Source organism: Channa argus, chromosome 11, assembly GCF_033026475.1.
Source record: "Channa argus isolate prfri chromosome 11, Channa argus male v1.0, whole genome shotgun sequence".
Taxonomy (NCBI): Eukaryota; Metazoa; Chordata; class Actinopteri; order Anabantiformes; family Channidae; genus Channa; species Channa argus.
This window is the reverse complement of record NC_090207.1, coordinates 8,309,443-8,333,635: the sequence shown is the minus strand read 5'-3', so window position 1 is coordinate 8,333,635 and position 24,193 is coordinate 8,309,443. Positions and strand designations below refer to the sequence as shown.

Genomic DNA, 24,193 nt, shown 5'->3' with positions numbered 1-24,193 from the left:
ACCAGTCCAGAGTGAAGCAGAGAAAACGTCCCAGTGTGGGAGGGTTGGGCCACTTTCTCAGCCCAAGACCCCTGGCAACTTTACCTGCAAGATGGCAGAGGAGGAATATGGTATATTCAAGCGGTGGTTTAGGCCGCCTTCTACTCTGCTAAATGCAGGTCTATGCTGGAAAACAATCTGTTGATAAGTTATCCCGTGTCACTTTTATGCCTGCATCTGTAAACACACTGAATAATTGAACAAAACGAATTATGGTTTTAGAGAAGACCCCACATGTATACTGCATGTTTCCAATAGTGGACATTATAAAGAATGAACACGCTAACGTTGATTTTATGATAGATATCGTAAATTAAGGCAAATTATTTAACAGGCCTCGAGTTGCACAAAGTATAAATATAAAAATCTCGCTGCATGACCTACTGTAAGAGTCCAAGGTGTATTTGATGGGGTTATTGCAACTATCATAGAAAAGTGCTTTGATTCGTGTTCATTCTAGACTCAGTTTCACAGTTGGGTAATTGCAATTCAAGACCTCTTGTTAAAGCTCAACACCGTGACACATCTCAAAAACACTGACATTGTGTAGTTGTCCACTCGGTGTTTTTCTGTTGTGTTTGGGGAGGTTTCACGCAGACAACATTAGGTTTATGTGTGCGTTTACATGTTTTTATAGGTAGTTTGTGCAGCACTGAAGTACAGGCCAGGTAGTCCGTTTCAGGACCGGGGTGATGTCAAATATTCCAAGTTATTAAGGGACGAGATGAGTGTGTGGGGTTTAGTTTAATAATTAGGCAGCAGATGTGCGGAAGTGTGGCGATATGTTGGCTCCACCTCTTAGTATCGAGGCTTCCAGCCACTTCATCTGTAGGAACAACCAACATAGCATTTATTGGTCTTTAATCAGGGAGATTACTTTTCTGATACCATCTGCCTGGAGCCAATAATAAATGTTATTTCCCCATTACATGCGTTGGCCCGTAGAGACACACACGGATCCAGATACTGTCCTCTCCCATGCTTTGTGGGTATGGTTCACGTTCCATGGTTATGGCGCTGTGCCAAAGGGCTCTCCTGACACCCTGTGGCTGCTGTGGACAGTGCATCCTCCGCAGGGAAACCTCGGCGACCCCGAAGATGCAGAATGAGGGTGTGTGGATGCACTGTTCCTGTAGCCTACTGGGTTGTCCCATCCAAGGGTCGTTCACAAACAACAAACAAGTGGCCGCAAGGATATTTAAAAATAAGAATCTCGATCAAATGTGAAAACAACCCAAACAAGTTTATTGTTGTGTGTTGGAATCATTTTCAGCATCTTCTAATCCCTGCAACCCAGTTGGTATGCGTTCATTATGATTTGTTTATGTTGATTTAAAATAACATTGGCTTTGACATGCATCCAATTAGAAACGATTTATCTTTTAAATTAAACCGTGGAGACTTCGTGTCTTGAGAATTATGTCACACTGAATATATGTTCCACGGGCGAGATAAAGGAATTAAAGGCAATTTCACAATAACATTGAGGCAAAATCCAAATTTATCTACATTTTCACGGCTGTAAAAAGTTGGATAAGAATTCCAAGTAAGATACAACAAAAAAGATGACGCTCAAACATAAAAGCAGAAAGCAAAAGCAGAACATTTGATATCACTGCCCTCGCAAGGACACGCACTCATTGTCACCAAAGGTGGTTAACATATGGAGGGGAGTTCAGAGCATTTTAAAAACTGTGCAATGGCGCTTGTAAGGTCATAAAAACTTAAATATGCAAAATTCGATTTTCATACAAGCCATAAAACTGGATAAAAAAGCCCAAATGACATACATAATTAGGAGTACACGTTGATTAATTTACTGTGGAAAATGATCTAACCTTAAATATGTGTGTTTCGTTAATGGCATTACATTTTAATCTTTGACTCGGCCAAACATTTCCTCTGCTTTTATCCTTGTCCACTTTCTTCTTTCGTTTGCATACCTTCACATTTTCTTGTAGAATTTACTTATACTAGTCAGAATTAATAGCTTCATTAGTGATGGCGGGACGTCCTGGTCCAGAGGTGCAGGCCTTAAATCAACATGTGGAAACAATGGAAAACTCTCTTCAACGATGGCGACAGGTATCAGGATAACAGCAGACTCGTCACACATCATCACCCTCTTACCTCCTCCTACAGCAGGGTCTCCACACTCTGGTGAGCAGTGTCGCTCTGAGCGGAGCGCACCCTCTGATGTACAGGAGAGGGGTGAGGGCAGCGTTGACTCGGGGCAAAATGCGTAGAGGGTCCGTGCCTTCATTCTTAAAGGTATAACAGGTTGAACCAATAAAATTACAGATTGTAACATGACAGCATATAGGAAGCCACGTCCCCAGGAAAAACACAGCCACCACCAATATGAGATACACCGACGAGCGCTTGTTCTCCCTCTCCTCAGAGGGCGGCTGCTTGTCCAGCTGGAACCTGGCTATAATGAACAGTCTAATATTCAGCCATATCATTATAATCAGGGCGAACAGATTGCCCACAAATGTACCAATACTCGTGATCTTTTTGGCTACCCCGACTGTGACCAAGTTGTTCACGCCAACAATGAAGAAAGCATAGACCCAGTAGGCAAAGACCACCAGCAGGGTCATTTTTCGGGTCATGCGCTGAGAGTATTTAAAGGGTGCCATCACTGCGTGGTATCTATCTGCCTGCGCGGCCAGGATGGCCATGAAAGACAGACCTAGAAATGTGGGTGCAATGTAAAGGGTCCTCGTAGGGGAGTCGAAGGTATCCCGCACATCGAGAACCCCAACATAATAATAGGACACACCGGTGCAGATATCACTGAGACAGGTGCTCAGCATGTACATGAAACGGTTCTCGCAGCGCAGCACCGTGTTCAGCAGTATGGAGAGAGAGACAGATACGTTGAGAAAAACAATGGCTGAAGCGAGGAGGATGCTGAAAAGAAAGAGCAAGACATTACCAAAGCTTGTGAGAGGCAGCACGGGAGAGAAACCGTGGCTGCTGTTACTCATGGGTTTGTTCAAGTCTGCACTGGACCACAAGGACTGGCAGCAGAACGCCTATGTGAGAGGGTTTACCGATTTATGCAGGCAGCACAGTCATGCTTACAGGAATACGTCCACATGGGTGACTTTAATTCCCAATGAACAGCATGTCAACAAAGTGCTAGGAAAAACAAAAACAGCTGTTACAGTCATGACTGTTCCACTAAATGATTCTTTTATAATGATCTCCGTGCATTAATACTTGTATAAGTTTCAACTTTATAATCTCATCCAATAGGCCTTAGTAACAAAAATGGTCTGAGGCAGTTATAAAACTGATTATACGATTACTGGAAGAATGGAAGTGTAGCTTTGAGGACCACATAAGCAAGACATTTTCCCAAAAGTAAGAAAAGTCCACACATTCTTAAGTCTTGCAGAATGTACTTCTATAACCAGCTGGAAGTAAAAGTACGGGCTGTGAAACACACCTAAAAAGGAAGACATTTCTTTTTTTTTCTTGTTTTTGTGCAAAACGTACTGCACCTCATGTCATATTTCATAACTTCAAATGATATAACAACAATAAATAAAAAACGTAAGCTCGGCTGCTCACTAATTGCTATAGACAAAGAAGCTGCAAACAGCACGTGGAAGTTGTTTATTTTATGTCATGTCTAGGGGCAATTTTTTGGTAGCATCAAAATTTCATTTTAATAATCTTTAAGCTTTTTCTGATCGCCTCTCATAACAATCACACCTGCAGCTGCCCAGAACAAGCACAGTCTCACCTGTGGCCACTGAGCAGCTTAACTGGAACAGTTGGGTTAAAGGGTCTTGCTCAACGGCACCACGGCAGTGTTAACGAGGGAGTTGCGAGCGCTGCTTGACCCACCCAGATTCAATCCTGCCGGTCTCCTTGACTTATGAGGCCACCACATACGACAATATTATCACACCGGATATTCTGAACACGAACTGACTGGAAAATTTAACCCTTTTACATGTATGGAACAGCATCCTTACAATCCCTTTGATTTCTTCCATGCAGCGGTTCTCAGTCCTACATGGTCCTAAAAGACCTCACCTCTGCTTCTTTTCCAACTATCCCAAACTTTTTTCTAACTACCCACTGCTGATTACCTGGCTCCGATGTTTTCAGGCAATGAGAACTCTGAAGGTCCCAGTTCTCTTCGTCGTTTGCCACCCCACCCTTATTTCCCAGCTTCTGACTGATAGAACACACCTGATGCAGGTAATCAGCAGCGGCTGGGGATAAGCACAACATGGGTCCTTGGGAACCAGGTACGTTTCGAAGCTTTATTAAACGTAAAACGTGCAAAATGTAGCCTGCATTTACAGAAAATACCCTACAATCTGCTACAATCAAGTGTTTAAGTGCTAATTAGTTAGTTATGTGTGTTGGATGCGTGTGCATGCTCATTAGCGTGCATTACCAAAAAGGCCTAAACATTCTGTTAGAATTAAGAGGGGGAACAGTCTACCCCACTGCATCTTGTTTGACCCCGGTAAATAATTCGTGTTTATAATCTTAATCTTTTTCTGGTCCATCCTGCACCATGTGGATGTCAGACGTCACGTTTGAAGGCCGCACAGAGACAGTCAGAAACAACAAGACCCAAGTGATTGGAGAACATCTTCGTTATTACAAAACACGTGGGATTTCGTTGTGATTAGGCCTCGTGCTTCCCTTATGGCTGACACAGTTCAACTCAAAACCATATCACTTCCCTCCAGGGAAGACGAGGTTTGCTGCCATTCGCGTATAAAGACAATGAAGGCTCGTCTTCTGGCGGAGCGTCATGGTGCTCCTTAACGCCACCATCCATCTGTCGGTGGATTTCAGTTCTCCGGAGGACTTTCTCATCTTCATCTTCCATATTCTCTTTGGCACATGTGCCGTGCTCGTCGCCGGCTCGGTGGTCATCGGGATATCGTCCAACCGGTCTCTGCGAGGCCAGAACCGTTTTATATTCATGCTGAACACGAGCATCAGCGACACTTTGACCGGCTTCTCGGTCTACTACCTCGGTTTGTTCGACGTCCAAGAGGGATATCCTTCGAGGAATGGGACATTCTACATTTTACCCTCCTTCCTTGGTGTCAATGTGTTGACCTTCCTCTTCGCTCAGTTTGACCGGTACTTCGCCGTGTGCCATCCGTTCTTTTACTCGCGCTACGTAACACGGTCTTTGGTCATTGGGATTTGCGCGCTGTGCTGGATTTACACCTACGCCATCCTCACGGTGCAGAACATGGTGCCTATTTCAAAGGCGGCTCAAATAAACGCGTTTGGTGTAATGACTCTGCAGGTTATAGTTATCATCAAAGTGTTGATGACAGTTAAACTATACATCATAGCCAGGAATCATGTGGTGAGAGAGGCGCCCAGTGCTGAGAGAGACAGCAAAAAGGAGTCGTTGCGGATCATTGTATTTGTGGTTATTTGCTTCTTGGCTCTGTGGTGCCCATCCTTTGTGAATATAATTGTCAGACAGCTGACTGGCCGAGGTCTGAGGTTTAGGAATGAAGCCACCAACGTGTTCGCCATTATGGCGCGCCTGAACGCACTGGTCACCCCGGCTGTGTACATCTGGGGTAGCCCGGCGCTGCGGGCGGCCACGTGGAGAACAGTGTGGCAGAGGGTCTGCCTCAGACGGAGGGCGAGGAAAGACCGAGTGTGAAGACTCGGTGTGCTGTGAAATTTGTTATTTAGGTCTTTAGCAACATTTGATGATTTTCCAATTATTTATTACAGTAAATCATTGTCCGCATGTTGATTTGGCACAGTTTTTACGCCGGATGCCCTTCCTGACGCAACCATCCCCAATTTCTACCGGGCTTGGACCGGCTCTGCACAGCTGGGGATGGGAATGGGCTGTTAAGGGTTCAGTGTCTTGCCTGGAGAAACTTCGACATTAGTGCTAACAACACTAGTTCTGACATTTCATTTCGAAAAAAAAAATTAGTTTTTTACTTTCTTATCGTAACACAATTAAATAACCAGATAAGAGTTGGTAAAAACGGCCTGTGTGAACTTGACCTTCCTATGCGGATTGTGTGCTCTCATTTCCGTATGTCTTCCTATCTTACTTTTCTTTAAAACTCACAGTGTAGACTTTCCATTTCAAAAAAGCTCCACAAATTGATATCAATATTGCTGTTATTCTCACACACCGTGTTTCCAAAGTTCAGCACACACACACACACATAGTTTATACTGGGGAAAACGCTCCTTTCTGTTATACCATATTATTGTAGTTAGTTTATTATTTTGTTTAACCCTGGGAAAAGAAATTCGAGCTACAAGAAAATGTTTAAAGACCACGAACCCACACTACTTGACTGGTTAAGGCGGCTGATACTGGGGAAGCCTCTGGATTTTAACGTGTATTTGTATTCTGCTGTGTTAAAGGTTCCAGTCTAGATCTACAAGCACACCTCAGATTTCCTTTTGGAGGATCGTTTTTGATCTATAGGTGTGAGCATCGCCGTCCACCGGGGAAGCCTGAAGAGTAAACACGTGATCGTCGTGAAACTGAAGTTTCCAAGATGCTCGCAGGGGAAATTGGGGAAAACAAATGAATTATCACAAGATGTAATCTTACACGGATCTGCATATTAGTGAAATTTCACTTTCATGTTGATGTTGGTTGGTGGTAGCTTCTCTCTTTTCAATATGTGATTAAACTTAAACATACTCTTTTCTTTTTGCAACAGTAAACTTTCATTAGGCTCCAGTTCCTTAGTCCTGTGAAGAAAAATGGCAACAGAAGGCTGAAAATTCACAGTCTATGAAGCATGTTTTTGGGACTTCATCAGAATTTGATCCAATGATAAGCGATTTTGTGAAAATGACCGAAAGGGACTGAAAACATTAAAACTGTAAAATCAATTTGAACCTTAAATGTAGTTTTTTTTGTCTCTGACTTCGAGCTGTATCGTTGTCTAGCCGTTGGCATTATCAGATTAACAGACAAGATTGTTCCTTAATTTATCTGTTATAAAACCACCGCCCTGACAAATTTTTAAATATTAAATAGGTTTATGTAGTAGTGTGTCGTGCACAATTTGTAAATTGTGAGGTCCAGTAACAGACTATTGTTGAAAAAAAACACCTTTCCACACATTCTAGACTTTAATTATCGACTAATACTTTTTAGTAATATTGCCCTAAAAACGAATGGACATGAACTAAAAAAAGAACACTTGTTATTAAGGGGTAAAACTGGTGCTTTGTTTAATGCTTGGTTGCAGTTTAAAATTTCACACAAAACAGGACAGGCCAATAGGAACAGAGCCTTGAGTAAACTCAACGTCCAACGAATGATAAAGGTGATAATTGCCACACGTTTTAAGCAGTATAGTTTATTCAGATATGTTGGCAAAGAAAGACAAAACCATTTTTGTATTGTTGTTGCCTCAAGGTTCGGACCGGTTGTTTTTTAATGACAATCCCTCCAAATATTAGTCTATACTGCGCGGTATTTATGTCCTTGCCAGATTAAACTAAATTCTCAGCTGGACTTGGTATGACGCCTTAAAAGAAACAAAGCCCAACATCTCCAGAGATATAAGCTGCTGATTTCACGCTACAGCAGGTCTTAAATATAAAACTCTGGCTGCACGCAGCAGTGTGCGCACGAACCATGCTCCTCTCGAACCGCACAGACTCAGGCTGGGTGCCACTGTCAGTAAACTTTGAAAGTCCTGAGGACTATTTCATCTTCATTTTCCAGCTTCTATTCGCTACAACAACAGTTCTCGTAGCAGGAACAGTGGCGATGGGCATCTTGGCCACCAGAGCGCTTCATCTTCAAAACAGATTTGTTTTCATGCTCAACACTAGTATTTGTGATACGCTGATTGGCTTTTCGGTTTATTATCTTGGTCTTTTCGACGTTCAGGAGGGATATCCGTCTAGAAATGGTACTTATAATGTGCTACCGTCACTTCTGGGGGTCAATATAATCACGTTTATGTTCGCACAATTTGACCGATACTTTGCTGTGTGCCATCCACTGATCTACAGCCGCTTCATCACGAGGCGGCTTGTGATATGCGTCAACATCTCCTGCTGGCTTTACAACTTTGCTCACCTGCTCGCCAGGAATGTGTTGCCACTTTCCAAAGCGATGCAGCTGTACGTATGCAGCATTATCTTCTTTCAATTAATCGTTCTCATCAAAGTGCTCATGACTATTAAACTGTATATTGTTGCCAGATTCCAACTGGAGAGAGACCCCTCGAGCGCTGAAAAGGAAAGGAAGAAGGAATCTCTGAGAATCATTATTTTTGTTGTCATAAGCTTCTTGGTCTTGTGGTACCCCTCTTTTGTTAATCTCGTCCTTAGACTGGTATTGGGACTAGGGCTGACATTTAGAAACGATGCCACAAATCCGTTCGCTATCATGGCTCGTTTCAACGCTGTGTGCACCCCGTCTGTGTATATCTGGGGGAGTCCGGCTCTGAGGGAAGCCGTGAGGAGGACGGTGTGGGGCAGACTGTGTCCGAGATGCAAGAGGAGGTAACGGAGGCAGAAAATCATGTCAGTCTTAAGATTACTTATACAAACATGTTGTGACTTGTCATGCAGTTGTTGAATGTTTAAATAGTGTATTACAATCTTCTTCAGAGACGATTCAAGCAATAGGAAGGACAACAGGAAATAACGTGAAGCCCGTTCTTCACCTCGTTCAATCACATGAGCTAACATCTTTCTTTCTATGATGACCCAACATAATACATGTTAGTGTAACCTGAGATGAACTCAACTTCTCACATGACTGACAATAATTGACCTCAATGGCTGAGTAAAAACTGGCGACATCATCTGTGATGTCAAGCCTGAGTAATTAGAAGGGGCCTAGAGTAAAATAACAAAATGTTGTTCAATTTCATTATTAATGACTACATACATTACTGCACCGAGTGCACACGCACACACTAATTGCAAACATTATAAAAATAAATCATTTATTTAGCTTAAAAACTGTTGTTTTCATATGACATGGTAATGCTACATCCGACATACCAACAGCTTCATGCATTTCTTTTCCAATTTATTGCAATATTTGAAACGTTACGGTTGGAAGGACCAGTTTGCACCTAAAGAGGAGAACTGAAAGCTCTGAAGCTCCGAATCCCGATTCTGTGGGGACGGACAAACAAAAGCCGTCTGTGCGTGGACTGAGCCTCCAGCGACGGCTGGTCCTATAGCCGCCTGAGGCCTCCACCTGCCATCACAAGCCAACTAAACCACTGCCTATGGGACGGGGGCTTATCTCGGCTATAGGCCTGACAGCCCAGCAGCGCTTTCCTGGTGTCCTCTGTGGGTGTGGTCATTAAACTGATGGGAATCAGAGTGTCCGTTTGTATATTCTTTTATACATTTGGAGTTTTGTGGCATGTAGAGGTGATAGACATTCTGTACGTGAGAAATCTTTTTTTATGTCTCTTCAATGTGTGAGTGAAAAGGGGAAATTACTACAAAGCCAATGCTCTGTTCTCGAAGACACCCATCTGTGAATGTAACTGTTGAGGTAATGATCATCAGGAATAACTGACCTGAAAGTGTTACAGATAACAGCATATTGCATGTCTGATAAGCTACCTCACTCTTTTGAAGGTCAGTGCGGTGGCTTTACAACTTTCACGCTGACTAAAGGTGATATTAGACCACATTAGGGACTTAGTCGTAGAAAATACCCACTGGGGGGCTTTCTACACACTTTCACACCTTCAGGGGATTTTTTTTAAGTTTGAATTATTCATACTGCTCCTAGGAAAGTGACCAGAATGGCTGCCCGTAGATAGGCCTTCGTTTATGTTTTCCTAGACTTATCTGTCGTGTAGACAATGTGAGGTGTTTTTTCAAATTCCCATCCGGCAAATGCCATTAACCCGTCATATTTCAACTTTATCTTCCCGAACAATTACACTACTAACAAAAAGTTAGGGATAATCGTCTTTCGGGTGAAATTTCAGAATGCAACTAAAATACAATACACATGTCAACATGAAAAAAAAAGAAAAGAAAAAAAATCACGTGATTCAATCTACCACTCAATGTTCCGGTTCAGTGACAATTGGTATTTAAACAGTCCTCTTCATCATGCTGTTCACATTTTGACATCATGAGACCAAGCTGCAGTTTATACTCAACAGACACAAGACAAGTTATTGAAACATTGACACTTTTTTGTTGTGGTATACTCACTGTTTGCTTTTGTTTCAATAAAATGTTTGAGATGAAGAAATTACCATTGCATGCTTCTACTTAAGTGCCCTGTGCTTTCGTGATATAAAATCACGGAAATTCGTTACAAGCCAGGAAGCAATGCTTGTACAGATTTCAGAGTCTCGTGTCCTTGTCAAATAAACTTTCTTAAAGCTTTCCTATAAAACTGTCACATGCAGTAACACTATGGCATAATGAACACTGCAGAATACACAGTGCAGAAACGGTATCCGGCGTCCAAAAGCAGCTGATCAGAACGTGCCTTTCATCTGGATGAGGGCAAAACCTGTGGCACTTAAAACTTTCCTACATTATATATAATCAGAATAATTATGGGTTTATTTGCGTGCAGATGTTTTTCCTGCTGTTATGTAAAACACAGGATATTAGTGAATAAGTGATTAGCTCTGTATCTACGATGATATAATATTTGGATTATAAAATCTAGATAATCTGTCTGAATATGATGCAACTGTTTCTTATCTCTAAAGAAAAAAGAAAGGTGGGAAAAAAAAGGTTTATCAAGCTATACACAAATATCAAACGAGGTCAGGTCATAGGCTATCTCATGGGGGAAATTACATTTTGGATTTGCATAGGCAGTGGCTCATCAACCTGATATATAAAGACATTAAATTCAAGCTGCATCATTGAAACGATGCTGCCTTCCAATGACACGAACCCTCTAGCTGGAGGAGTGCCTTTCTCGGTTGATTTCAACAGTCCTGTGGGTTGTCTCATATTTAGTTTTCATCTGTTATTCGCCACTATCACGGTTCTCGTGGCCGGGCCTGTAGCGGCAGCCATCGCGTCCACCAGAGCGCTTCGAGTCCAAAACAGATTTATTTTCATGTTGAACACCAGTCTTTGTGACACGCTGGTCGGGCTGTCGGTCTATTACCTTGGTCTGTTTGATGTTCAAGAAGGATATCCTTCGAGAAATGGAAGTTATAATGTGTTATCTTATCTTCTAGGGGTAAACATAATGACATTTTTATTTGCACAATTTGACCGATATTGTGCAGTTTGTCATCCGTTCATCTACGCGCGCTTTATAACGCGGGGTGTGGTTATCTGCGTGAATGTTTATTGTTGGTTTCATACCTATTTTCAGTTGATTATTATACATTTCATGCCCATTTCCAAAGCAATGCAGCTGTATGTTTTCAGTGCCGTAGGCTTACAAATCATCGTGCTCACAAAAGTGATCATGACTATTAAACTGTATGTTATTGCCAGGTACCAGCTTGACAGAGACCCTCCCAGCGCAGAGAGAGAAAGCAACAAGGAGTCATTATGGATCATCATTTTTGTTGTTATGAGCTTCTTGGTGCTGTGGTCCCCCTCTTTTGTTAATGTAATCCTAAGACTTCTGTTAGGAAAAGGGCTGATATTTAGGAACGAAGCCACAAATCCATTCGCCATCATGGCTCGTTGTAACGCTGTGTGCACCCCGTCCGTGTACCTGTGGGGGAGTCCTGCTCTGAGAAAGGCCACGATGAAGACAGTGTGGGGCAGGGTGTGTCCGAGATGCAACACGAGGTAAGAGGCTATTTCAGCGATAAAGATGCCATTCGTTTTCTCCCTAGTTTTCAATAACCCGCTTCTTTCTCAGAGTTTCTCAGTCCAGTTCTGTGACGGGGAGCGGCAAAGGAAAGGCGGCGAAGACTGTGAAAACGTAAGGGACTCAAAGGATTCGATGAGGGGTTGTATGAAAGGACTAAAAGGATTTGACAAATGCTAAAACTTTAATTTGAAATATTACATATTCCCTTGAATAGGTTGCTACTACCCTTCAAAGGCAGTTTTCCCGCAGGTCTTGACAGTTGTAACTGGATCAATTATAGGCCATCGGCTTTTTCAAAGGTTTATCTTTCATTTATGTTTGATTGGTTCAGTGTTGCGGTGTGTTGACTGTGCACTGTACCAACTCATTGGGTCGCATCTTGTGTTTAGCCTAAACTGTGTAGTCGAGTGTTTGTTATTTATAAGGAAAATAGCATGTACTTCTTCATACCATAAAATAATATGTGCTAATGTAGTTGCTAAATACAAATCAATATGAAATTAAATATTTATCCAATATTTATTGTCCCTATTGAAATCGACGCTTTGTTAAATGTTTGGTTGCATTTTAAAATTTCACACAAAACATTCCCATCGGTTGGCCTTCTTCGTTAAACTACCTCATGATGAAAGCGTTTGCAAATTATTCTATAGGTTTACAAATATTGTTACCATCAGGGTCAGTTTGTATATATTTTGCAACAGCAGTAACTTAACGTATCACGTATACGTTTAATTATACTGTAGCTATATAATTTGATTTTTTTTAATGCTGCAGAATCAGGCCGAGGGCCTGTTGTTCAATGATAACGCATCAAAAGATACAGTACATAAATGAGAAATATTAATGACAAGTTTATGTTTTTGAATGTTAAACAATTTTTTAAAAATAAAACCGGAAAACTAGGGGCTGAAAATATAAAACATAAAAAAAAAACCTGGTGGGGTCAGATGCGAACCCACTTCATTCTGCACCCCAACCCAATGAGCTATCACTGATCCACCAGTCTGTCTATATTTACCTATAATCAATTTATATGGTAACAAGATTATTATATAACAAGATTGAGTTTAGACATTTTGGTTTTGGCCAGCAGAAAGACCACACATCTAATATCATTAGTGTGAATTCCACAGCATCCACAAGCCCATGTTCTGTGACTCATACATGAATGAACCAAGGACCACAGAGCTGTCTCTCTGCTCTTAGACATTCTCTGAGCTGTAGTTCAGAGTTTACATGAGGTGTTGATGAAGAAAAAGTGCAGAGCTGTCACTATACTGTAAATTCAGTGAGTTTGAATAATTTGTATACCTAATGGTTGACCTAGCTTTTAAGCTTTGAGAGGGTCTGTGAATATGTGGCAATAGTTAATATTTCAATAGTTTGATTAATGTGACTGGTTGTTTGGTAACAAACATGCCAGTATGTGAAGTTCTAACAGTTTATATGCTAAAACAATCTATAGTAACACTTTTTGCAACTAATAGCCATTGAGTATGATTTGTTTTTCAACATTCTGACAGCTTGGTTGGGGTTTTAATTGGATTTAAAAAGTAAACAGCACCTTCTCTAGACCCGTAATGCAGGATTTCCTATAAGCTACTGCCCAGTTTTGGCAAAAACTTTACAAAAATTCTCTTTTAGGTTATTTGGCCATCACATAACACAGGTCTTCCTTTTTTTTTTTTTTTTTTTAAATCATCTTTGGAAAACATCACTGTCATTGTCATCTTGTTTAACCTAATTGCGCACAAACACGTCTGCATAAAGAGTAATAATAAACGTAATATTTTAAATACAAAACATGCAAAGCAACATGTTATGCTGCTAGTCTATATTAAGCTTCATATACAGTACATACAGAAAAACAACATGTAAAGCCTTTGAGGTTGTGCAGATGTATACCCCACAAAAGCAACAAATGGTAGTCTTTAAAGCAAAAAGTATTATTTCATATTTATTTTCCATAAGAAAAATTATGTTATTTTCTAATCAGTGTACCACCTTGTAAAGTTCATGCAAATAAACAGGAATTTGTACAGTGACATGACATTCCCATGCTTCATGGAGGGTTATCTTAAATACAGACTATGTTGTCATGGCTTTTTCCTATTCTTGCCTACGCTAGAGCTTCAACCAAAGTTCTTTATTTGACATTTGCACAGAGGAACTGTACAATTTAAACAACATTTCTAAATGCACCACTTAGAAGCGACCATAAGATGATCTGAACAACTTCCTCAGGATTGCTCTACTGGAACACACAATCATTAAAACTACTTACTCATAGTTCGAACTTCCGGTGACATTTGATTACAGCTGTGCATGTTTCTTGTTAGTTTGCCCTTACTTTGCATAATGGTTCTTGCATAAAACGATTGCTCCACATGCCATCGGCTGTGTGTGTAAAAAAAAAGTCTAGTCATGTGTCAATGTTAGTGGTTCACCACTAGTTTGTGTGAATTTGTTTAACACGACCAAAAAAAAAAATTTCCCTGCTAGGCTGTGACTTTACACACTGCTGACAATATATCCTGATGAAAAAATTTTTCAAGTTGTGTGTGTGTCATTTCTACCACACTGTCCACGGAGGCTGGTTGAGTGGGAACGAGGCCAAAGAGGAAACATTGACAGGAATGGAAATGACAGCCCATGGCAGTGCTCGTCTCTGAAGGGATCGTCTGATCATCATTCTATAATAAATGAAAAATGGGAGAAAATTGGTCTATGATGCGAAATGTACTACCGATGCTCATATGAAATAAAAGTGGTCTGAATGATTGTGTGTGTATGCAGTGTTCTTACCCATCACGTCCCAGTAAAAACAGAGCAGGTATGCTTGGTCTGGTAGTGCTTCCATCAGTAACCATATCAAGGTACTGACTGTCATTGTCCACTGCATTATCAGCAATCAGAACAGCTTTGCCACCTGCCTCTTCAGCGTGCCTGGCCTTTTGTACAAATGAGCAACCTCTGGACACCACACAAAAACAGCAAGAATGACATTTATTAAAACCCTACTGTTCCATAAAAGAAAAAAAAAATGATTACATCTTCCCTCCTATTTTAAAAAGGAGCCTTGTCACTTCACCACTAAATTCTTTCACATAATATAGTAGTATTCTTATTTCTTGAAAAGCCAGAACAACAATTTACACAACATGGCCTGCAAATACACTCAGTTACTCCTGTTGAACTGCTTGTTAATGCAAATATCTAATCAACTAATCAAATGGCAGCACCTTAATGCATTTTGTCACCTAGACATGGTCAAAATTATCTGCTAAAGTTCAAACCAAGCATGAAGATGCACTGAAAGGTCATTTCAGTGACTATGAATTTGGTGGTTAGTGCCAGACAGGCTGGCCTGAGTATTTCAGAATTTGCTTATCTACTGGGATTTTCATGCACAACCATCTCTAGGGTTTACAGAGTATGGTCTTAGAAAGTGGATGAAAATGCCTTGTTTATGCAAGATGTTAGAATATAACGGCTAGACTGGTTCAAGCAGGATACAAAGAAATCAAAACTCAAAAAACGATTTATGCTGCAACTGAGGTATGCAGAAGAGCATATATGAACGCACAACACGTCAAGCCTTGAAGCACATGGGCTACAGTAGGGCTGACCGATATGAAATTTAATTTTTTTTGTGTATAGAAAGTTGCAAAAGGGTACTGTTTTCAGCAGGTTTTGAATATTGGGTATGAGGCTGCTGACCATGCAGAGTTAGGTACTGCGCTACGACGGGAACACTGAGCTTAAAAGGTTTGCTTGGGATCTTTTTTGTGGTGATGGGACCACCAGACAAGGTTTATTGGTAGAATGCAGTGGGTGGGAGGGATTGTAGACCTGAATGAGGGAGTTAACGTAGGCAGGAGCTGTTGAGTTGACATCAGACATAATAATGCCTGGTCTGATGAGTCTTGTTTTTTGCTACAACATTCAGAAGGTAGAGTCAAAATTAGGTGTAAACAACATGAAAGCATGATTCCATCCTGCCTCGTTCAGTGGTTCAGGCTGGTGGTGGTGTAATAATTTCGAAGACATTTTCTTGACACACTTTGGGCCCCTTAGCACCAATTAAACATTTTTTAAATGTCAGAGCCTACGCGAGTATCATTGCTAACCACATCCATCCTCTTTATGACAACAGTTTGCCATGCCATTAAGCTGAGATCACATCAAACTGGTTTCTTGAACATGACAATGAGTTCACTGTACTTAAATGGACTCCAAAGTCACCAGATCTTAATCAAATAGACCACCTTTTGGATATGGTGGAAAAAGAGATTCATAATCAACAAATCTCCAGCAATTGCGTGACGCTTGCCTGTCAGCATGGCCCAAAATCTCTAAGGAATGTTTCCAGGCCCTTGTTGAATACGTAACACAAAGCAAAAAAAGGCAGCATGCAAGTTGTACCTAATAAAGAGGCCAGTGAGTGTATATTTACAACTTTAGGGTTTAGAGCTAGAACACAGTCTAATAACCTTAGTGCCTCCATAATATGAACATTAATATATATATATTTTTTTTTACCCCTTTGCAATAACTTTCATCTGACAGCTGCACTACACATTCCAGCGGATTTACAATCAAACATCCTGAACTGCTTATCTTAAACTTCAAGCCACTGCTTCCTATTCACTTTTGTACTAAACTGCTTGATATAAGTTCCGGTTCCACTTCCAGTTCTAGGTTCTTTCAGTGTCAGTTTCCCAGTCTTTGGTTTTTGTTTAAATCATTAATGAAGGTCCACTGTAAGTGCTGAGGCATGCATACAAACCCCCTTTCCACCAGAATGATTTGTCCCTGAATGATTTCCCCATTCGTCAGAGCAGAACAGCCATCTGCTGGGTCTGCGGGTACCAGGAAAATTTCATCATAGGATGACCTCTAGAAACCAAAGGAGAGAAAGAATGCAGGATGAGTGTACATACTTGCACGTGACTAGAAAATAATTTGGGTAACAAGTTAAGTTATGAGTGACTTACGAAATGTCCTCCAAAGTCTTTAGCAGGTGCTGCACTAAAGATATACCTTATGTCCTCTGGACTGATGACACGGAAATACAGCAGTTCGTTGATCGCAAGACCTGAGGAAGTAAAAAAAAAAAAAAAGGAACAAAGACCTCAAGGGTAAAAATAGTTGCGTTACGTTAAAACACTAGTGTTAGTTACTCGCGTAAGTCTGCGTGGGTTACCCACAAAAGCAGTGATACCATGGAAATTCAGAGTATGACACAGACACCTGACTTCACAAGTGACTAGAGTCACACATTAAGTTCCGCGTCCCTGTTATTTCTGTTTATTTTAAGTGGGTTGGTGTTTCTTTGTATTTTTGATGGTTTCGCTGTTGAAAGCTTTAAGCTAACGCCTACCCGGCAGCTACGTTTATGCTAGCTGCTTGCCTTTCCCTCTCACCTGACATGCGACTGAACTGCATGAAAATACTCCAGAGGCATAAAAGTAAAGGTGTTTTCCCAAAAGCCTTTTCCATGTTCAGGACATTTGCGTCGCTCCTCGGCGTTACACAAACGACACTTCAGTGTGTCTTTGAGTTGAGCCCGGTCTTTTGTTGGTTGTTGTTATTGTCGCTGCTAGCAGCCGGTTAACAAACATTTCCTTGCTTCCTCTCAGGCGCATGCGTAAATTGCTTTGGCGGATTAATCTGTTGGCCCCATTAGCCCCTTTTTCTGCGTCTGTAACATTGCTCTGTGTGGACTACAATTATATTTTTATTGTTTTTAGCACATTAGAGCCACACACTTCTTTTAAACATAACCAGCAATGTTTGAAATGTAGCCACCTAATTCATTTTTAATATGGCAACCAAAATCATCCACTGTATTGGATTGCATTCAATTACACACATTAATACGTCATAACATTACGATATATAATATAAGTGAGCTTTGTTTGTGCTGATAGATGGTAATAAAAAATTATTTAACCCCTTTCTAAAGTTAAAACTCTTTTCAAATGTCATCTTTATTTGTATGTAACAGAAATGCTACTTGGGAAACATGTTTTCACTGTGCACCACCCATTTATATTTTAGAAAGAAAGGTTTAATATTTTGTTTTATTTGTCTTATCCCTTGTGTTCAGGCATTGCCACAGCAGATCGTTGTGAATGTTGATTTGGCCCTTACCAATATCTACCGGGCTTGGACCAGCACTGCACAGCTGGGGATGGGAATTGGCTGTTAGGGGGTCAGTGTTTTGCCCAGAGACACTTCGACATATAGCTGGGACCAGGTATTGAACCACTGACCCTGTGGTCAGTGAATGAGTGCCTTACCAACTGAGTCTATAGCTAATTCACAGAAGCACAAACTGGGTTTAACTTGGCTCCAGATGTGTTAAATTGATCAAAAATATAAAAAAGGCACATAGATGCGCTCACCAGGAAGAGAAGCACAGGCTCTATTAAAAACTGTAGATATTTAGGGAGGCATGCTTATTTGCTTTTAGATTAGAATTGTGGTATTGCTCTTTGTTTAGTTAAACACAAAGACTGGAAAGACTGCAAAAAACATTTGCATTGTTCTGTCCAAAGGTAATAAAACTATACTGCTAAAGCGTATTTGCATGTTATATGAATATAGCCTGTCATTAGTTTAATCCTTACCCAACCTGGACCAGTTTAATGATTAGTTATAGACAGATCTATTGTGCAGTGAGGTTTTAGAGTCCTCACTAGTTGTTTACAGTGATGATGGGATCAAGACCTAACATTATTAGTTGGATTTAGTGATGGATTTGGGGTTTTGATTGATTCATATACTGAAACAAAGTTTTCCCAACAGCTAATTGAGCTAACTGATTTACGGTAGATTTATAATGTACAGCCTTGGAGTTGTACTATTTAATCTAATTTCTCAAAATGTCAAACTATTGGCTTTTCAAGTATCGCAGTGAGCCATGAAAGTGTGAAAGTGACCATTAATGCACAATACTAGGACTCACAGGATCACAGAAAATAAATATACTGTAACCATGTATGAATTTATTACGTATGATTTTATTAACTGAAAAAGGTTAAGTAAAACAGTATAAAGTCCATCAAAGTAATACAATAATTAAAAACTAATCTTGTATTTAAAAAAAAAACATTTTTAGAAAACGTACTTGTAAAGTGACTTTATTTTTTAATAATAATAACAGTTAGCATAACAATAGCAGTACCACCACCATCATCCCCACCACCACCACCATCAACAACAATAATAATAATAACAATAATAACTATAACAATAATAATAATAATATTACTATGGATCAAAAAACTGAATATTCTAATATAAAATTTATTGAATTGTAGCTGAATTGTATGACACTACATTAGCTTTAACCCCCAACACATATATACACAATACTGAATCCAATACAATAAATTTACGATGTAATTACATTCCATTTGACATAAATGTTTTTTCTAAATGTCTTCTTTTTGAAGACTTCTGGTTTCCTTCGATATCTTTGTTGCTTTTATTCTTTCTTTTCTTCTTGCACTGGTCCAAGTACCCAGGTGGCAATTCAGGACAGCAATACTTTTCTTTGTTTTTGCATTTGCATAGTTTTGAAACCCCTGTTTTTACCTGCAATGAATTAGTGACAGATAAGACTTTAGTGATGACAAGAAAATGTGTTCAGGCATAATTATGAAGAATTGCTTGTTTACGAAGTGGAGGCCTGCAGCTACACAGAACCTACATGAGACCTACAGTACAGATTTGATACACAAGTATAAATCTAGCTTTACAGTACTGATAAGATACATTTTATAACCTTGAGTGCAATGTGGTAACGCATTACTTTCGACTGCAGCATATTGATGAACAAACTGATTTTACGTTTTAAGGTTTGTCTTTACTGAATAATGGAAGGCAAAAGTTACCCTCTATTGTTACCATTTTATAGGCTATGAACAACAAATTGACAAATGGAGAGACATGGACACAAGTCTGGTTCCTAAAGCAATGACATTATGATCAACTGCATTTTGTTGTTATTGTTGGTGACTGTATTGTTTATGATGGACTGGTAAATACCAATTGTGGGTTTAATACTTAAATTAATACATTTGTTAAAAAACAGGCCTACTGCCCATTAATTACAACCTTAAAACTGCATGAGTACATTTAACACATTTATTTAAATAATAAGCTCTGTTGTGTATTTTCCAAACAACAGAACTCAGAAGTCACTCTTTAGCTCTGGCCTTTACTCGTTTTAAAATGAAAAAGTATACATGTATGTACACTCAGTGACTAACATTTGTAATACTTTGTCCACCCTCAAATACACAAGTGTGGGTTGGCACAACATAACAGTGCAGGGGGATTTCGGATTTTCTGATCAGTCGGTACATGTTATGAGCAACACACAAATAAAGAAGGAACATATATAAGGAAGGAAGCATGAAGCTCTTTTAATAGCCGTTTGTTCTGCACAGTAACACCAAAATACAGAAAAACACCAACACACAGAAATAACAGGAACAAGAACCTTAATGTGTGAATGTTTGTCAATGTGCAGACTGGACTAGACTCATTCAGTTAAAAGCACAATTAAATTCTGCATGTTCAATAATATGTTATGTCGATTTTCATTGAATTTAATGTCAGGGATCAAATAAAACCCACAGCTGTTAAAATCCCTCTGACAGGATTTGATCTCATGAAACACTATCTGAAATTACTTGCTGCTAGATCAAAATTTATATTGAAGCAGAGAACTTACAATTTACAATAGATGAGTCTAAGTGTCATGAGTCTACATTTCTAGGTATCTTCATGTGATCAAACAAAGATCACTGGTGGTTTCCAGATCCTAAATAAAACAGTAGTGCTTTCATTGGCAAGAAAGAGTTGTTTTTTTTTCATGCAATACATTATTTCTTGTGCTGCTTTACTTTTGTAAGATTGATATATACAAATAAATATTTTTTAAAAATTCATAAATAAAAAATAAAAAAAATAAATATATCTTCTAAAAATCTTATATTACAAAACAAAACTGTTGACCTATTACTGAGCTTCTGGTGACTGGTGGGTTCTTTTGTGGCCACAGTGAAACAGACAGAAAAAATGAAATGTAAGTGAGAGGTTCTGAGAAGACAGTGTAGAAATGTAGCAACAAAGAGAGAACAGGAGCGGACAGTTTTGGTTGCAAAGAATATCAGTAGGTTACATTTTTCCAGGGAGTCCACTGGCTCCAGTGTGAGAGCACCAATGCATCTCTGGAGCGGGCCCTCAGCTTGCTGATCTTCTTCGGTATCACAGTAGATGGAGATATTCCAGTCTGAAATCAGACAGGTCACATGATAAAACAAAATGCAATAGAAAAAAGGACAGAAGACATCACAAAATGTAGTTTCACAGCACAGTTGTGAATACCTTGCCATCATCTTTAAGCATGTATTCAATCTCATGCTCCAGCCCGAAGAAGCTGTGAGGAGTTGACCAGCTGGATGGTGGATCAATGCTCACATTCAGGTAGTCTCCCACCTCCTGACAATTGCCAATTTGTGGACTATCTGGTTCAACTGGAAAAAAGAAAAACAACATTAAAAAACAAAAACCCAAGAGTATCAGTAATGAAACACTGATGTAGATATAGTATGTTAATAATAAACACTTCTGCAATATTTCAAAAACTGATGAACAATGTCATGACTGCTCACAATTTACACTCCTTTCATTTTTTTACTTAATTTTTAAGTAGTTCCAGCTGTTCTGTTTCGATTTAAAATCGAAATTGGTCTGACTTTATGTAATGTGTAGTATATACCTTTTTACTACAAGACAGTGCTATGTGTACTTTGTGACCAAATTTGTCATTGGTTTTCCAAAAGATGCGGTTTATTTTAAAACCTGATAATATTCTTTTGAATTTCCTTAATGTAGCTCAGTTTTACTCAGCTTACTTATGTCTCTGAGATAAAATCTTTGAGTTGTCCTAAGGAAGGTGAGGCCAGCGATAGCCTCAGCAGTGACTTCAAGCATGGTGGTTTCCTCAGCATAGGGTGAGAGGTAGTGGGAGACCTCGAACTGGAATCCCCCATCCACGGCCTGCTCCTTGCTGTTGACCCATTGACACAAACTCCCACCTTGACTGCTACAAAAGTAAGCAGTAAACACAGACGCTAAGATGAAATATATAAGAGGGAAATGTTCCAATCTGTCTTCTTGTCTAGGTTTACACACTATATGCAATTGTTTGGACTTTTTAGTGTAATAGATCGGTGGTTTTCTTTTTACCAGTCATGGCCAAGTCCCAGGCGCACCACAGTGTGTTCAATGCCTGTCCAGTTACAGTTAAACTTACAGTCATAAGACTTTGCCCAACACGTCAAGGGAGAATCTGAAAAGAAACATGCACAGTTAATTCTAATGCAAAATGTTTGGACTTAGTCACTATAAAATAAAGGCAATTATAACACAATGAAGATATTTATGCTGGGGTTGCATCAGAGAATGGTTCAGTATATGTTCACCTTATCTAAAGAACTATTTCACACATTCAGGTTTACAGAGTTGAATAGTTAAATAGTCTTTGTCAAGTCTAGCTTCGGATATGTTTGCACTATAAGGTCCAGTATATGAGAGATCAATGCTATTACCGGTAGAATATATTATAAATTAATAGTATCTCACCTGCTTTCTGTGTCTCCTCATCCTCTTGGAGCAGGTAAGTTGATGAGAGCAATTTGTCTCCCCTCCAGCAGCTGTATTCTCCTAACACTGGTGTATCTATGTCTGACACGATCAGATTTTGACCGACCTGCTCGAAGTTGTCTGGATATGGATGACGCTCCACAATGTCATTATCAAACTTCCACACCACAGTCTCGTTGGTACTCGTATTGCAAGTTAATACCGTTTGATCATTCATTTTCACCACCACAACTACACAGACATAGATAAATGACACATACAGAAGATCATGCAGACACATTATTAACAAACTTACAACCATTCAAGATATAGAACATAAAAAAATATTATTATATATATTTATATAGAGGTGTGTGTGATCCAAAAATAAAGGATATAACGCACCAAGCCAATGTCATAAACTAGCCCTAAGAAGAGTGGCTTCTGAAATGTCTCCATGGACACTAAGCAAAGGGACAGTTTTTTTTGTTGTTGTTTGTTTGCTTTTTTCAAAAATGCCAGACCATGTTTTCTATTGAATTGCAGTGTTTTCAACTTATTTTTAACTACCAAGCAGCATTAACAAATAGGCCAGTTAGTTAGTTAGTTGGCTAACATATACTAACTGGAAATAAATGTGTTTTTTGGCAAAATATGTTTGAAATTAACTCGTCATATTTTGAGCACCACAAAGTATTTATAATCGCTGTGCAAATATTTCAAACAATCAATTTAAAATACTTTTATTTTGTTTGAAAGACCATACAAGTCATCAAAAGTAGTCCTTTTTTGCTAAATCTTGCTTTTCGTAAAAAAAAATATTAGCTCACATCGGCTACACCAGTAGCACATCATGTAGAGCTGCACATTTTGCGCATGCATGAGTTGAAGAGAAAGCAAGTAATGGGACCGAATACTATAAACAAGCCAACACACCCTGACAGCCACTGACCATCACCTTGGTGTTTTCATGGCCCTTAGGGCCCTTAACACTTACAATTTGGTGGGAAGTGACTGAGTCCATTTGCTCCTGTTATGATGAAGAAAAGGATCTCGAATATCCAAAATGCTGACGTCTTCTAACAGCAAGAGGAGGAGAAAACTGGTGAAAATTGTCCATTACAATATTAAAACCTAACTAATTACCTCACGTTTGTCAGTGATTATTGCATAAGTGGTAAATGGTCTGCAGTTATATAGCGCTTCTCTAACTCTAATCAATATTTCATATTGAGAAACCATATACAAATGTGTTCTAGACACATTACAATAGGCTGAATGTTTGCAGTTAAAAATGTGTCAGGGTAATAGAAGATATGCTGAATAACAAGGTTTAAAAGCTACTCCCCAGTCTAACATGTATCTTTTCACCATTTACATTCAACAATCAAGTAACTAAACAGTAACTAACAAAATAACTAAAACAATAAATAAATAAATGAAATGCATCCAATCCTGTAATAAAATGCTTACTTACCATTTGGATGAAGTTACAGTGACACAGAAGTGATGCTATAAATAATCAGGAGCAGAAGTTTTGCCGCAGTACTGCTGGTGACTGAATGCTTTAATTCCCCATGGGGCGACATCTTTATATCGTTGTAAACGCATACATCATCATCACCACGAAACCTCTGAGGCAAAAAAGAAACTGAGCCATACCAAAACTAGCAAGAACACAGACATGTCATA

At 39.5% G+C, this 24,193-nt stretch overlaps 5 protein-coding genes across 7 annotated transcripts; 3 read left to right on the top strand and 2 right to left on the bottom strand.

Moving 5' to 3' along the window:
- The first annotated feature begins 1,564 nt into the window (after positions 1 to 1,564).
- On the top strand, positions 1,565 to 6,784 carry LOC137135546 (sphingosine 1-phosphate receptor 3-like). Its single transcript, XM_067519739.1, has one exon. It carries the CDS (start codon positions 4,829 to 4,831, stop codon positions 5,708 to 5,710), a length of 882 nt encoding a protein of 293 aa, XP_067375840.1. The 5' UTR covers positions 1,565 to 4,828; the 3' UTR covers positions 5,711 to 6,784.
- Positions 6,785 to 7,675: 891 nt separating this feature from the next.
- Positions 7,676 to 9,388, top strand: LOC137136193 (trace amine-associated receptor 2-like). Its single transcript, XM_067521334.1, has one exon. The coding sequence runs from the start codon at positions 7,676 to 7,678 to the stop codon at positions 8,555 to 8,557; it is 882 nt and encodes a 293-aa protein (XP_067377435.1). The 3' UTR covers positions 8,558 to 9,388.
- Positions 9,386 to 12,827, top strand: LOC137136270 (uncharacterized). The gene has a single exon (XM_067521471.1). It carries the CDS (start codon positions 10,925 to 10,927, stop codon positions 11,810 to 11,812), a length of 888 nt encoding a protein of 295 aa, XP_067377572.1. The 5' UTR covers positions 9,386 to 10,924; the 3' UTR covers positions 11,813 to 12,827.
- A 945-nt stretch (positions 12,828 to 13,772) lies between these two features.
- Positions 13,773 to 17,486, bottom strand: LOC137136271 (protease-associated domain-containing protein 1-like). Its single transcript, XM_067521472.1, has 5 exons — positions 17,263 to 17,486; positions 16,834 to 16,934; positions 16,626 to 16,735; positions 14,642 to 14,809; positions 13,773 to 14,529 (listed from the first exon to the last, which is right to left on the bottom strand). Exons 1-5 carry the CDS (start codon positions 17,336 to 17,338, stop codon positions 14,409 to 14,411), a joined length of 576 nt encoding a protein of 191 aa, XP_067377573.1. The 5' UTR covers positions 17,339 to 17,486; the 3' UTR covers positions 13,773 to 14,408.
- A 1,393-nt stretch (positions 17,487 to 18,879) lies between these two features.
- On the bottom strand, positions 18,880 to 24,150 carry il12b2 (interleukin 12B 2). 3 transcript variants are annotated; one of them, XM_067521783.1, is made up of 8 exons: positions 23,979 to 24,147; positions 23,499 to 23,580; positions 22,502 to 22,753; positions 22,106 to 22,208; positions 21,772 to 21,962; positions 21,242 to 21,390; positions 21,036 to 21,146; positions 18,880 to 19,441 (listed from the first exon to the last, which is right to left on the bottom strand). In XM_067521783.1, the coding sequence occupies exons 1-8, from the start codon at positions 23,979 to 23,981 to the stop codon at positions 19,250 to 19,252; spliced, it is 1,083 nt and encodes a 360-aa protein (XP_067377884.1). In that variant the 5' UTR covers positions 23,982 to 24,147; the 3' UTR covers positions 18,880 to 19,249. The 3 variants fall into 3 exon arrangements, with proteins under 3 accessions (XP_067377884.1, XP_067377886.1, XP_067377887.1); XM_067521785.1 differs by having other exon boundaries at positions 23,499 to 23,577; XM_067521786.1 differs by lacking the exon at positions 18,880 to 19,441 and having other exon boundaries at positions 19,465 to 21,146; positions 23,979 to 24,150.
- Between the last annotated feature and the right edge of the window lie 43 nt (positions 24,151 to 24,193).